The sequence below is a fragment of the Hyperolius riggenbachi genome, chromosome 2 (assembly GCF_040937935.1).
Source record: "Hyperolius riggenbachi isolate aHypRig1 chromosome 2, aHypRig1.pri, whole genome shotgun sequence".
Taxonomy (NCBI): domain Eukaryota; kingdom Metazoa; phylum Chordata; class Amphibia; order Anura; family Hyperoliidae; genus Hyperolius; species Hyperolius riggenbachi.
In genome coordinates, this window is record NC_090647.1 from 182,270,368 (window position 1) to 182,286,740 (window position 16,373).

General features: G+C 42.8%; 1 protein-coding gene across 1 annotated transcript in view; it reads left to right on the plus strand.

The window, feature by feature from the left end:
* Positions 1-16,373, plus strand: part of LMO7 (LIM domain 7) — a 234,079-nt gene that overhangs the window by 136,384 nt on the left and 81,322 nt on the right. The window contains exon 6 of the mRNA XM_068267863.1: positions 9,617-9,647. Within this exon, the coding sequence (XP_068123964.1) occupies positions 9,617-9,647 (31 nt within the window). The remainder of the gene's footprint in view (positions 1-9,616; positions 9,648-16,373) is intronic.

Here is a 16,373-nt window from a genome sequence, read left to right on the forward strand (position 1 = left end):
CAAATAACAAAAAAAAACTTGTGAGTTGCTGTAGGAGAGATATTTCTCTAAAGGTGACGCACGATGCATTTTTTTTTTTTTTTTTAATATTTATTTTCAAATCGAGAATTACAATTTTTCTGATTGATTGTAAAATTTGAAACATCGGTGTCTGACACATGCTCATTTTTTCCTCAATTATCAAAAAGAATAATTGAAGACTTAGAAAAAATGGTCAGGTTTACGAGTTGACGATCCATCCTGCACTATTCAGTCGTCTAAAACAAATTTGTACAGACATTTCTTCCACTCCCGATCGAGTTGACATGCGCACTCTATTAAAGGCAGAGGGAGGCTTAGCAGGATGTGCCATTAGAGGGAACTGCAATGGCATCAGACAAGGTTTTCACTAAAAAGATGCTGGAATACACAATAGAATATACTATGCTGGCTGAAACATAATTTTGACATAACAGAGGATGTGGTTTTGTGCCCTGTACTTTACCGGAGACACGCAGGCCTTTGTCTGGGCAGCATGTGCCTAGAAATTACTCTGGGACAGAGAAATGGGGGTGAGGCCTAGAATGGGGCAGTCATAGACAAATGGCTGTGGCATTAGTTTGGGAAGTTAGGTAGGCTTGGGCTTTGCTTTAAGACGAATATAGCTTCCACAATTGCCATCAACTTTTCTGGGTCAACAAAGAGGGATCAGAAAAACATATATTTCCAATTTTGTTTTCATTCATTATTTGCTTGGTGCTTAATGTAAGCTATAAGAAGTATGAGCATTCGGGCACAGGTGATACGTTTGATATTCATAGGCAGCCTGCACAAGTATGACAGCTGTTGTCACTTCTTTAATGGCTAGATTTTACAGTATTTTCATAACGGGGGTTAACAGGTTTTATTGCATAGTAAAGTCTTAGTGCACTGACCCTGTTAAAGCGGTGCTTGTAGGCTGTCATGTCCAGATGCTTGATCATTGGTTATAATACCAGAAAGAGGGCTTCGTTTTATTCTTGGCTCGTAAAAGGCTACTTTTGTGCAGTAGTTAGTACACTCCTCTGTTTAGCTTAGTATTGGGTTAGCAAGTTATAATGCAATGCCTCATATAACAGCTTGTATTACATGCAGACATGTAAGCATTAAGTGTGGTGCGTTCATTTACCATGTACTTTCAGAGTGAGGCAATCCTTAAATTGTTTTGTCACACCCATGACAACTCCTGAGATAATGTGATTCACAAGCAAATTACAGGCTTACCACGAACTAGCAATATAGCTGTATCTTTAATGGCAATTGATATAAACTATATATGGGAAAATGGAGGACATTTGCTGTTGGTGAGCCCACTAAATCCTATTTAAGGTGTACTTGTCAAAACAAGCAATCTAGGCAAGAAAGGTACCGCATGCTGCCCTTCCCTATAGTCAATGTTAATTAAAGCTTTCTAGAGAAATAAGATGCATGAGAACTCCAGACTGGGAGGGGGAAGGGGGGGGGGGGGGGTGGTCAAACCAGGGATTCCTGACAAATTTCTGTTCATCTTTGCTTTACTTGCAGGATTGTTGTAGATCATTTGTCAAAGTAGTGGAGAGATAGAAATAAAGCCCAGTTACAGCTAGGTCTGGTTATAAGTAGAAGGAAACCATTTGCTGTAGTAGGCATAGCATTCACTTATACTTTAGCGTGTGTACTAAAGACAGTGTCCTCCTTGCTTAGGCAGAGAGTCAAATTCAGTATTTAATAATCAAAGTGGCTCTGACAAATATTACACTAGAAGAGTGGCAGTGATCAACAAGTACAGTTTTCTTTAAAAACTCTTTTTCAATGCACATTTCAAGAATAACGGTGTACATAAATATGGTCATCTGTTTTACCCCTTAAAGGGATACTCAAGTCAAAAATAAAAAATTATTTTTACTCACCTGGGGCATCCCTCAGCCCCCTGAAGCTGTATGGTGCCCTCGCAGCCTCGCTCCGATCCTCCTGTCCCCGCCGGCGGCTACTTTCGGGTTCGGCGACAGCCGCCGACAGGCTGAGAATGCGAGTGATTCCACGCGTTCCCAGCCACTATATCACCCTCTATGCTGCTATAGCATATATGCCGTCCAGTCAGTTGGGCGCAGGGTGAGCCAAATGGCTGCTCACCCTGCTGCCGCTGAAGTTCTGGGCAATGTTAAATACTTTCCCCCCTCCGAGTCATAGCAACTTGGAGGGACAATTAATTTGGGGTCCGGGTTATTGCCGATATCCGAATCAAATTGAAAAGCCTGTTGTGCCACTGTAGCCACGCGTGTGGCCGCTAAACCCACCTATATCGAGTCTAGTGCCCCTCCGAACCACACTGGATATGGTAAACCGTAATGGTGTCCTCTCCTGTCTGCCTATAGAATCTAGGCGGTACGCAGAAGGCGGGGCTTACCTATGTAATCTATTTTACACAAATGTGACTAACACACATTCCTTACTCTAATCTGGCCCATTTTTAGCCAACCCTTACTTATGTAAGGAACACAAATTAAGTTGTTACTCATAAGGAGACGAGACTGAATTGCATTGATTATTAGTGACACTTCTACTTTAGCAAACTAACAGAATACTACTTAGGCTATTTTAAGAAGGCCCTTTAATAAAGGTACAGGTAAGCTAGTGTCGCTCATGGGACAGCATGCCAGAGATGAGTTGCTGATACAGATCTCTTAATACCCAGAATTTTTCGCCTGCAAGTACAATGATTGTTGCCTAGTGATGAAGTTAGCAGAGATCTCTCTCTCTCTCTCTCTCTCTCTCGCTCGTAAATATTGCAATAAAAAATTTGAAAATTAAAAAGCATCTGATGAGGAAAACAAATATACTTGATGACTAGGCCTAACAGACTTACTGGAGAATGTATGTGAGGGTGGGGGCAGTAGATGTTGTGACAAAGATGGTTGCCATCCTAATAACTTACTGAAAGAAGGTCTTGATTTGAATAACTTAAAATTCCTTTTTCACTTGATTTGACCTATTAGTAGTGCTATTAGGTAAAGTTCTGCTCAATACAGTTGATAACGAGGGTGGTGTGCTTCTTTTTATATTGTGTAGTGCAAATTTACGACATGGTTCGGAGAAAGTAGTTTTTGGGAAAGGTTTATAATGACTTTGTTCTCGCCCCACAAATTGTATCCCTGCCCAAGAGGTGAGTCCTCTGGCTGGCATGTATACAGGGCCTGGCATTCCTTCCCGTTTCCTGTAGGTCAACATGTTGGAATAGAGTAGATTTCTTGTTGGCTGCAAATATGCTTAGCTAACTTCAAATTGTAATCTGCTGGCGTCCAAGTCTGGTTGTAAAAGTTATAGGTTTTTATACGTACAGAGAGGAAAGTTTTATTGTCGTAAGACTCTATTTTTAAACCATTTAGTGAATGTTCCGGGCTGGGCTCAGTTTCTTTATTCACATGCTGAAAGAAGGATTGGGTGGCTTAATTATAATTTCCTGTGCAATTTCTTTTACATGTCTGTAGTCTAATTATAAATCACATGTTTAAGTATTTATTTAGGTTTAAGAGGAACATCTGTGGAAACACATTTCCAGTGTATATTTATATTCATTTGCCATTTCAGTGGAGACACTGCCTCACAAAGCACTCGGCTCTCCTTTCTATTGACAGGTTTAGGATGGAGCATATCCATAGTCCAAGCCAAAAAATGACCTTCGTGACACATTGCTGTTAAGTGGATGAATCATGCACAAATGTCATCTCTGCAGACCTCTTGTAAATTCTACTCCTTCCATGTCTAGGGCCAGCCAGCCACAAATCTCCACGTGTTTAGGAGTGTCTTTGGAAACATATGTATAGTTACAAGCTATGCTTGGTGCAAATCCTTCAAGTTTGAGTGGTTTGTATTCTTGACAACATGGACTATACAGAGGAAGCGCTTACCACTCAAATAAGTTGCAGCATAGAGAACAAACAAGTCTGTTTGCTGCATTACATTTATGTAAGGGCTTCTTCACATCAATATTGCTTTTCTATGTTGTGGTGCTTTGAAATAGAAAATAAATGTATGGATAATCTAATCTTAAAGGGAACCCGAGGTAAGAGGCATATAAAGGCTGGCATAGTTATTTCCTTTTAAACAATACCAGTATCAGGCAGCTGGCATTGTTTACAAGGAAATGAATATGGCAGTCTCCACATCCCTCTCACATTGGGTTCTCTTTAAATAGGCCTAGGCTGTTCAGAAGCCAGGGCTGCTAGTACGCAGTGGGCAGCTTCGGATGGGCCACGGTAGACCAGCGGTACACAAGATGAAAAGAAGCCCCCTGGAGAAGATGCCTGAGCCCCGGAGAAAGAGGTTGGCAGAGTTCATGGGTGGCGCAGGATGGAGGCGACAAACTGCTCACCCTGCTGCTGCAAAAGTCCCAGTGGCTTTAATTACTATTCCCCCTCCAGGCCACCATGGACACTGGGGGAAGATGTAATTGTTCTGCCAGCTATTGCTAAATTTGCTTCTAAATGCGGCTAGGCTGTGAAGTGAATTACGGCAATATGGCAGTGCATGGTGCACCCAAATTTGCCGGGGCCTATTTGTTCTGCTTCGCATAGGGGAGCCTTGGCGCTTACTAGTTGCAGCACAGGTCACCCCTGTCCTCTGCCTATACTGCTGGGTATTTGTGCTGGTTGCTTGAATTCTGGATAACCAGGATTATTCTGTATTTACCTGCTACACTTCCGTACACCTTAACTTTTTACTGTTATGGGAATGAGTAGATATGTTTTTGGAAATGCATTGAGACATATGACAGCATAAGGATGCTGTATACCTGGTCGTATATTTCGGGAAGATGCTCTGTCATTTTCTGTAAATTATAATAGATTTGGGCTGCGTACAAATTTAATGCAAATTGCGTTCAGTTTGGAATTGGACCATCTGAATGTACTCCCTGCCTATTTGTATTGGGCCAGTTCCAAGCTGCATACAATTTACATTAAATCTGAAAAAAATTAACCTTTAATTGATCATCTCCATCTATAAGTAAAAGCTGCTTTCAGGTTGACTTCTAGTTGGGTGGATATGTAATGACAAACTGTTTCGGCCCCACTCTTCTCACTGATTCTCGCCGAAACACACCCCTGCTGGGCATGCCTTGCATTGGTAACACCTGTGCAAAATCGTGCCCATGAATTCGTTTGTAAGTGTGAAAGTGAAGGATCACTCTTGTGTCTGCAGGAACCACAGATGATTGTCCGCAAGTGTTTTGCCCCAATTTTTTTTTCTGTACACCATTCAGAACATGGCTCCTGAAAAGCAGTAGCACCCTAGGAAAGCATTAGCTGTATTTTTGCACAGGGCTGTGGAGTCAGTACAGAAATCATCCAACTCAAACTCCTTTAAAGTTGGTACAAAAATCATCTGACTCCGACGTCTCAGTTTATGAAACCTCCGACTACAGGTACCCAAAATGGCTCCAACTCCTAGACTCCACACCCCTGTTTTTGCATGGCATTTCATTTTGCAGCAAAATTCTGCAGATTTTCACAAGAAAAGAAGAAATCCAAATTGAGAATAATATGGAAACTGCCAGCTTTATTCCCTTACCAGCCAGTGAAGTAAGATCAGACCTGCTAAATTGTTGTAGAGTTCAACGACTGGGGCTGCTGATAAAAGCACAGGATCAGCACCACAGCACAGCAATAAATGACAGGGCTTCCTGAGCGCGTTTTAAAAATCGCTCTCATTCACTTTCATTGTAATAGTGGTAAAAATAGTGGTAAAAAAAGTGTTGGTTTTTTTTGCTTGTTTTTTTAAAGCGCACAAAAAGCGCTAACCAATCACAAGCGCTCAGAAAAGCACATAGTGTGTCTGGGCCCTTTTGGTGCTGAGATTGATGACAGTGCCAGCCATTCTATGTGCCAAAGTTAGGAGATTTTTGAAATTACTTTTAATGTAAAATTCTGCTGCCAGACTGAAGCGTCATAGAAGTACTTTCAGGGGAACAGTTATATGTAAGCGGTATATCGCTGCCTGCTGCCATACTTTATACCAGCTATATTTAGTTGAATAGTGCAGGAACAGTAGACAAATAGGCATGTCTAGCACATTGCTTGCAATTGTTTCAGTGGCCAGTGTTGGAATGAGTTGCATAGTAACAAGTCAGGAAACAAGCCGCGACACATTCCACTCTCCCAGCAAGGGACAGTATTTTAATACATGCTGTTCCGGACTGACACACTAACCACAAACATTAAAAGTCCCCTCTCACTGCGTGTCTATTGTGGATAAAGCTATCACGTAGAGGAACAGCTTGATGCACAAACAACTTACCTCTCCTCCACAAGAGGATGCCATTCACTGGCATGAAATATCATGTAATGCAAGTTCTCATTATTCTGATAAATCAGTATACTTTGCAGTGTTTATGCACTTTTGTCAGTGTCAAGTGCAGACTTCTGTGAGCACACACCAGATAAGCAAAGAGAATTTACCTGGAGCAGGCATAGCTTGAATCGTAACTTTTCTGAAATCAGTGAAGTTAAGTAAAGCTGCAAATCTAATGCCCGTGGTGCCCATATTAGGATTTTAAAGCCATTTTCCTTAGAGTAATGAGGCGGCTCACCACTGTCCACCATAAAATTCAAAAGAAAACATTCTATACTGTAGATTGAAATAGAAAAGTAATTTTAACAGCATTAAGGCCTGGTTCACATACAAATCTGCATATTTCTGGTCCAGTACTGGCCTGTTCTGTCAGTTATGCAGCAGTTTTGCATACGTTTTTAATCTGTTTGGTTTTATTCACATACATCTGTACATTTCCATTCCAGTCCTGTCTTCTCAGTTCTGCATCAGTTTTCTATCAGTTTTACCTGACTGGACTGAAAATCTATCTCTTTTATGTGTGAACACACACCCATAGAAACACATACAAAACTTATACAAAACTGATGCAAATCTGATGGGACTGGACTGGGAATATACAGATTTGTGTGAACTAATCTATAGAAACCGATACAAAACTGATGCCAACTGTGTGAACCAAGCCTTTTACCTGACTGGGCTGAAAAAGTACACCTTTTATGTGAACTCCCAAGCTTGGTTCACACATAAAATGGTGTCCTGTCGGTTTTTGACAGTTGAAATCAGTTTTGCATGTTTTTCTATGGCTGTGTTCACACAGTCCAGTTAGGTAAAACTGAGAGACAACGGATGCAAAACTGATGCATAACTGACAGGACAGGCCAATATTGGATCGGACTGGAAATGTGCAGATTTATGTGTGAACCAGGCGTTAAACCGAACTCTGGGCAAAGTAATCTTCTCTCTGGAGACAGCACCCATACATGATAAACTTAATATTCAAAAAGTAATCCTTTTTTTATTTATTTTTTTTTAAACCTTTTCATAAGTGTTTTGTGTTGTTGATGAAATTATCATTTGACTAATCTGGCCTCCTTCCTCCTGGAGAGTAGATATTCGGATCAGGCTGTATCGCATTATGATGTGCCCAGTTCAATTCTATAGACCAGCAAGAGCTCATGCTTTTGATTGCTGCCAGAAATGGGCAGTTGGAGGTTTAGAAGACCCAAACAGCTGTGGTTTGTACATGGCTGCTGAACTGCATGGTAACTGCACAGGTCATCACTCCATGTGAATGAGATCTAACTGAATCAAAACTAGACCTCCTACCCTATGTTCACAAACATAATTTTTATTGCATGAAATGGCTGTTCATGATGATTTCAGGTGACCGTCTCAAATATGTATCATTTCCTGACCCCTGCAGTTCAGTCTTTAGCAATCGGCAATAGTGCGCACTTCTGCCCTACTCCTTCCCTCTCTCTCTGCAGAGAGTAGAATGTGTAGAGATTACTGGCACATTGTCATTCAATCCCGATCATGTCAGATCTATATGTAGCTGTAGATGAGTTACATTTTTCACTTTGTCTTATGCATTCCCTATCTATATAATAACTCTTCAGCAGAAAGCCATAAAGCAACCAGATTCTAACTCCAGAGCATGGGTGTTCATTTTTTGTTTTAGCTAATGTGTTAACAGGTTGGAAATGTTTGAGTGTTGCCATCTGTGTCCATTAGAGATTTTATTTACTTCTGAAGTTTTGTGAATATAATAAGAGAACAGTCCAGGGGCAGGAAATGAAGCACAGCAGTGACAACAAACAGTTGGTGAATTCTAGCCTTTCCTTACTGTACAAGTAATAGCACCACTATCCAGGTGGCTGGATAGTGTACTGGGTTTGAATCTTGGCTCTGCCTGTTCAGTAAGCCAGCACCTATTCAGTAGGAGACCATGAGCAAGTCTCCCTAACACTGCTACTGCCTATAGAGCGCACCCTAGTGGCTGCTGCTCTGGTGCTTTGAGTCCGCCAGGAAAGGAACGCGATATAAATCTTCTGTTTGTCTGTTTGTTTGGAATATTGGCTTTATCTGTCACTCTAGGAGAAATTCCCTCACTTCCTGTCTGGGCCATAAATGAGGGACGTTCTCACAGATCAGAACACAGGACAGCAATAAGCAACCCAAAAGACATTGTGATCGTTTTCCAAACTATTAAAAAAAAGAAAACATTTTTTCCTGGCGTTGCATTCAAAATAAGAATGTAGTATCACTACTACATGTTGAATGTAGACAATTTAAGCCCTCATATTCGTGCCTGGCAGAAGCATGAACATCCCCACTGGGTCACAAAAGATGAATGGGAATCCTCAGCAACAGGGATGATTTTCATTGGACCAATGAAAACTGTCCCTTGCTAAAGAGAATTGGTCTATTGAAATCCTATGGCGATCCCCAGGCTCCGGGTTATCAGTTTCAGGAGGGATCAAACAGAAGAGTCAGTAGCAGTAGAATGGGGGGTGGTACCTGTAAGCATCGGTGATCGAAGCGGGCAAGACGAACGCAGTAGATGTAAAACGGGCAGCACAGATGTGCGACGGAGCAAAACTCTTTCCGCCCCATTTTACATCCGCTGCAAGTGGTAACCAAGCCTTAAGGCACCAAACTTGTGTATAGGGGGTGGATTTACCTTGTGCCGCCACCACACCAGTCTTACCACCATTCTTGTATGTGTCAGTCTGGCTCCTAACCAGTGTACCCCATCTGCACCTCCAGCACCCTATGATTTGTTTTCTTATTTTGCTGTAGAGTTATAAGACATAAGATTGTTTGAAGTTCAGTTTAATCTGTAGTTATAATTTTCTTTGCCATTGCTTCATTTTGTTTTTGACTGTTACTTAGACTGTGCTATGCTTAAATTACATGATGTTCTCTTGAGATAATTGTATTTTTAACAATGTTGTTGTTATGACAGTAAAATACCTGCATGTGTTTATGGCCAGAGTTTGTTACTGCACTTTATTCCGACCCTTTAAATCCAAATGACATGACTGCTGCTCCCAACATTTAAGTGGTCTATTTATCCTTTTGTTGTATTGTGGGAAAATATTGTACAATAATTGTGTTTTGTGCCATTACTGAATGGTCTCGCTTGATGGGGCATGTCTATCTGAGGGTGTGCTGGTCCTTTGTAATGGCTGATTAGTGTCACTAGTCTGCAGTGTTAGTTCTACACTCAATTGCCTGTTTTATGATGACTCTGTACTCATTTGATTTCTTTTTAATCTGCTTTCAGGCAGGAAGAGACAGAGAGAAGATTAAAAAATGTAAGTATTGATGTAGGTTAAGAAATTTAACTTCACTAAGGTAGAAGCTTGTGTTTAACATTGCAGAATTCATTAGTCAACTTATTCTGCTTTATGACTTGTATTGTATGAGATTTGTTTGTTCTTGCCCTACTAGGTAACCCGTACAAGCAGTAAATGGGGAAGCTGACCTATCCCTATGTGACAATTTGCTCACACCATAGCTACATTGTTTTATACAGTTAGCGATTTGTTTTGTTTTTTTCCTACTGTAACATTTTTAACCACTACATGAGACACTGAGGTACTAACAGTATCTTGATGTTTTCATGAACAAGGGTGGAGCACGTAATATTTTTGTTTAAGCAAACTATACCAGTATAGCTATTTTTCTACCTAAACCTAATAGTGCTTTGATAGGGTTCATTCACACTGCTGTTCTTGGAGCAGCCAGGAAAATGGCAAATAGCGGTTAGTCAGGTCTTTAATCACTTTAGCAATTGCACACTCCACAGTTCACTGAATAAAATACGTCCACATCCCTAAAGCTAAGTACTCACGGGGGGACAATTGTAGCTGTCGCTGCACACGGGAGCGTGTGCGCGACAGTTCGGCGACAGCTCGTCGCCAAGTCCCTCTGCATCCACACGGCAGCAGAGGGATTAGCGATGCGGCGGAAGCTGTCGCCGAGGTTCCTCCCCCCCCCGCCGGATGCTCCGTGTACTGTGTGTGGGTAGCTGTCGCTAGCCCGCATACACATGCGGGGCTAGCGACAGTTCCGGCGAGGTTGCGGCGACGGCTGTAGCCGGCGATTGAACATGTCAATCGCCTGGCGACAGCTCCGACGGGCGACGGTTCGGGGCGCGCGCGTCATACACACGGGCGAACTGTCGCCGCAACATGCGCGTGCCACGCGGTTGCGGCGACGGCCGTCCCCCGTGAGTATGGACCTTAACATGTATTTAGGGGAGGGTAGTTGCCACAACCTGAATGTAGTGGTCTTTTAGCCGTTTTCAACCCCAGAACGCCATACATGTGTGTAGGTCCTATGGTTAACGCCTTTTAAAGTACACCTGAAGTGAGATGCTGCCATATTTACTGTTTTTTTTTTGGACTATAAGACTTACTTTTTCTCCCCAAAAGTGGGGGAAAAGTCACTGTGTCTTATAGTCCAAATGCAGGGAATTCCTGACTTATGAAAGCCCGCCAATACGAACCCCCATCCTGCCACAATGTCAGGGACTCCCTTTACTGTACCGATGCAAAGGACATAGGGTGACAGAGGACCCAAGGGGATACAAAGGTGCATAGAGCGGGGGACAGAGGAAGACCAAGGGAGACACGAGGTACAAGGGGGCATGAGATACAAAGTGGGCATAATCCACAAGATGTAGAATTTATTTTTCCCCTGATTTTTGTCCTCTAAACCTAGGTGCGTCTTATGGTCAGGAACATTTAGTTTGAAAAATATGGTATATATTTCCTTTTACATCATGCAAACTATCTGGTTTTCCTGTTGATGATCCTCTTCCCCTAATACTTTCAGCCTTAGATCCTAAACAAGCATGCAGATCAGGTGCTCTGACATGTGCATTTGTCACATGCTTTTTTGAGGTGTGTGTGATTCAGACACTACTGATGCATGAAAGATCAGCTGGATGCCAGGCAACTGGTATTGTGTAAAAAAGAAATAAATGTCAGCCTCCATATACCTTCACTTCAGGTATCCTTTAAGAGTGTGTTAAAATACAGTGATTTACCACCCACTAAGCCTCAAAGTGGACCCAAAAATGAAAGATTTCAGAAATAAAATATATTATCTAAATTATAATAGCAGCGTTTATTCAGATGCAAAAATCTATTAACCCTTTGCACTCTCGCATGCAAATGTTAAAACAAATGCAGTTAAGTTAAAAACCCGGGGTCTTAGTTCACAGAAGAATGCATTCTTATGCTTAGTCACCTATACTGCGCAGAAGTACCCAGGTAAACATAGGTGTCCTAACTCTGGCCCTGTAACATACATAGTGCAGACCTGCAAACATTCATTGCATCAAACCTATCTAGAGATTAGGAGAGATTAGGAGCACACATCCTGACGTCCTCTCCTGGGACAGATAGTGCATCTTACCAATCGCACAAGGGAGCTAACGTAATGTATCCATGCGCACCATGCACATACACCAGCATAAGCTGTGTGCATGCTGACAAAACAAACACATACAGGGGAAGGAGGGAGTGCACTGAATTAAAACCCTAGCCACAGAGGTCAGTAACAAGAAAAAAATACATATATCCAGGCACATCGCCTCTAGTTAGGACATTAAACAAGTTATTAAGGAAAGGGAGGAAAACAGCAAAAATCTATTAACCCTTCCCACTCTCGCATGCAAATGTTCACACAAATGCATTCACAGAATCACTCATCCAGGCACTTATTTAATGTCCTAACTAGAGGCGATGTGCCTGGATATACCGTATTTTCCGCCGTATAAGACGCACTTTTTCTCCCCAAAAAATGGGGAGAAAAAGTCCCTGCGTCTTATACGGCAAAGGCAGGGAATCCCCGACTTACGGACGCGGCTTCCTCTAGTGCCGGCTTGTAATGACGCGTCATCAATGACGCGTCATTACAAGCCGGCACTAGAGGAAGCCGCCCACAGGTGCCGGAGGCCTTCAGTCGCCGCGGGCAAGATGGAGGAGGTAAGCTTCTGACGCTGCCGCTTCTAACACAGGGGGGGACCCGGCGACACAGGGGGGGACCCAGCGACAGAGGGGGGGGACCCGGCAACAGGGGGGGGGGGACTCGCAGTGGGATACACAGTGGGGAGGGCACTCGGGAGGACACTCAGGGGGGCCAGGAGCACTTTGGGAAGACACTTGGGGGGGGGGACAGGAGGACACTTGGGGGGGACAGGAGCACATTTGGGAGGACACTGGGGGACACTTGGGGGGTACAGGAGGACACTTGGGGGGGACAGGAGGACACTTGGGGGGACAGGAGGACACATTCGGGGGGGACAGGAGGACACTTGGGGGGGGGGGGGGGACAGGAGCACATTTGGGAGGACACTGGGGGACACTTGGGGGGGCAGGAGGACACTTGGGGGTACAGGAGGACACTTGGGGCGGACAGGAGGACACTTGGGGCGGACAGGAGGACACTTGGGGGGACAGGATACTTGGGGGGACAGGAGGACACTTGGGAGGGACAGGAGGACACTTGGGAGGGACAGGAGGACACTTGGGAGGGACAGGAGGACACATGGGGGTACAGGAGGACAACTGGGGGTGACAGGAGGACATCTGGGGGAGACATGGAGACACAGGAGGGCACCATTTGGGGGAGGTCATGTACAAGACGCTCCTGAAATATGGACGCACCAGGTTTAGTTTATATTTTTTTTCCCTGGTTTTTGCCCTCTAAACCTGGGTGCGTCTTATATGCCGGAGCGTCTTATACGGCGCGAAATACGGTATGTGTTTTTTTTTCTTGTTACTGACCCCTGTGGCTAGGGTTTTAATTCAGTGCACTCCCTCCTTCCCCTGTTTGTGTTTTTTGTCAGCATGCACACAGCTTATGCTAGTGTATGTGCATGGTGCACATGGATACATTACGTTAGCTCCCTTGTGCGATTGGTAAGATGCACTATCTGTCCCAGAAGAGGACGTCAGGATGTGTGCTCCTAATCCCTAGATAGGTTTGATGCAATGCATGTCTGCACTATGCATGTTACAGGGCCAGAGTTAGGACACCTATGTTTACCTGGGTACTTCTGCGCAGTATAGGTGACTAAGCATAAGAAGGCATTCTTCTGTGAACTAAGACCCCTGCTTTTAACTTAGCTGTAGGGATAACAGTGGTGCCTGGATGAGTGAATCTGTTAATGCATTTGTTTGAATATTTGCATGCGAGAGTGCGAAGGGTTAATAGATTTTTGCTGTTTTCTGGCCACACCCCCTTCAGCACCTCCCTTTCCTTAATAACTTATTTAATGTCCTAACTAGAGGCGATGTGCCTGGATATGGGTTTTTTTTTTTCAGATGCATGATGACAAATATAAAATATTTTACATTTATTAGAGAAACCCCTCCCTTCCTTTCATTTTGCCGGGACAGAATCTGGCAGACTGGTGGAGTAGGTGGTGTCTGGCAAAGGAGGAATTGCTAATGGCTGCCACCTGTATAACCCTAGTTATGAAAAGAGAGGGGTGAAAAGCATGCACTGAAATGCTCATAGGCTTGAAGGAGTGTTTATTTATCTTTGTATGTGTCAGAGTGGTGCAACTAAATATTTTGAATTAAAAAATGTTTGGTTTGGGTCCGCTTTAATGGAAATGCGGTGCATACTGTACTGCCTGTTCATGCTCTGAATCATTCACTAAAATGCTGCATATAATACATATTTACCTTGTACTTGCTTTCTCTGTAATTGGCTTACACACAGAACATAAGTGACAAATTGACAGTTCTTTGCACCTTAGTTAGCCAAGAACAATGCTGGTGCAGTCGGCAAAAGCCTCTTCTCTCATTGGCCTCAATTCACTAAACTTATCTCCAGTCTTTAATAACTCTTCTAGAGTTGTTACCATGGTGATAAGGCATGTAGTATTCGGGAAACATTTTACCTCAGGCAAGCCTAAAGTTAACTCTTCTGTCTTTAAATTAACTCTCCAATCCTTAAAATAACTCCAGATTTAAAGACAGGCTGTTAATTAACTGCGTGTGAAAATAACTACAGAGGAGGTAAATTAACTACAGAGGAGGTAAATTAACTACAGGAGAGGTAACTTAAGGAATGAAGAGGTAAGATAACTCTCTCACGTGTGGAGGTAAATTTTCTCTTGCCTTATTATCTCTAGCATGATCTTAGTGAATTGAGGCCATTGTGACTATTGTTGTTCTGGGAAAGTGCCCTCATCCATGAGCAGTATGAATGCTGCTGAGTATTGCAGGGAAACGCCCTAAAAATGGTTATCTGCTCCTAATAGCATCAGCTGAGGACAATTTTCTGTAGCAGCTAACTAAGCTAGACACAATATTCTCTGTCTGACCTTTGTGTGTTGGAGGTTTATCCCCCCCCCCCTTAATAGTGGCTAATATTCACCCTGGCACTGCCCTCGCAATGCTTCTGTGGAGAACTTTCCCTCTGGAAGTCAAACACAAGCACCACAAAATGCCACTAAGGGCTGGTGCACACTAAAAGAGTTTTTTTCAGCACTTTGTGATTTTAAAAGCTCTTGCTAATGTAATGCTGAGGTAACTTAACTACAGAGGAGGTAACTTAACTACAGAGGAGGTAACTTAACTACAGAGGAGGTAACTTAACTACAGAGGAGGTAACTTAACTACAGAGGAGGTAACTTAACTACAGAGGAGGTAACTTAACTACAGAGGAGGTAACTTAACTACAGAGGAGGTAACTTAACTACAGAGGAGGTAACTTAACTACAGAGGAGGTAACTTAACTACAGAGGAGGTAACTTAACTACAGAGGAGGTAACTTAACTACAGAGGAGGTAACTTAACTACAGAGGAGGTAGCTTAACTACAGAGGAGGTAGCTTAACTACAGAGGAGGTAGCTTAACTACAGAGGAGGTAGCTTAACTACAGAGGAGGTAGCTTAACTACAGAGGAGGTAGCTTAACTACAGAGGAGGTAGCTTAACTACAGAGGAGGTAGCTTAACTACAGAGGAGGTAACTTAACTACAGAGGAGGTAACTTAACTACAGAGGAGGTAACTTAACTACAGAGGAGGTAACTTAACTACAGAGGAGGTAACTTAACTACAGAGGAGGTAACTTAACTACAGAGGAGGTAACTTAACTACAGAGGAGGTAACTTAACTACAGAGGAGGTAACTTAACTACAGAGGAGGTAGCTTAACTACAGAGGAGGTAGCTTAACTACAGAGGAGGTAGCTTAACTACAGAGGAGGTAGCTTAACTACAGAGGAGGTAGCTTAACTACAGAGGAGGTAGCTTAACTACAGAGGAGGTAGCTTAACTACAGAGGAGGTAGCTTAACTACAGAGGAGGTAGCTTAACTACAGAGGAGGTCGCTTAACTACAGAGGAGGTCACTTAACTACAGAGGAGGTAACTTAAGGAATGAAGAGATAAGATAACTCTCTCTTATGTGGAGGTAAGTTTTCTCTTGCCTTATCTCCAGCATGATCTTAGTGAATTGAGGCCATTGTGTAAATGCAAAATCATTAACTACAACTTTAACGTTAGGGAGAGGTTCTACAGTACTGAGCAAAGTCTAGACAAGTATGAAAAAATGTCTCTGAACGGGAATGCCTTAAAAATTAATGTCATAAATGCTTCCATTAATGAAGAAACATAAATGTGAAAAGTGTTTTTATTAAACCCTTTACATACTTTAATAAAAGTGACATTGGCGTCAATTCACCAGAGGTTACCAAACTATCACATGGTCGGTACTTTACCTCATGTGGTAACTCAAAATAGCAATTCTCCAGAAATATAGACTGAAATACCGACAGGTCGAAATTCATGCGATAGTCAGAAGTTATTCGTTACGTTTTTCTCAAAATCACAATTCACCAGGGAAAAAAGGGGGTGTGACCATTCATTATTTTAAATCTATTTATCACCTAAATGTACCTGGCGATATGTGGTTTTTCGCACAGCTGATGCAGCTCACCCTGCAGCTAGTTTACTAGCAGCACACAGTAACAGCTTATGCTGTACATATTTCAGGCAGCAGAGAGCAGCCCATTT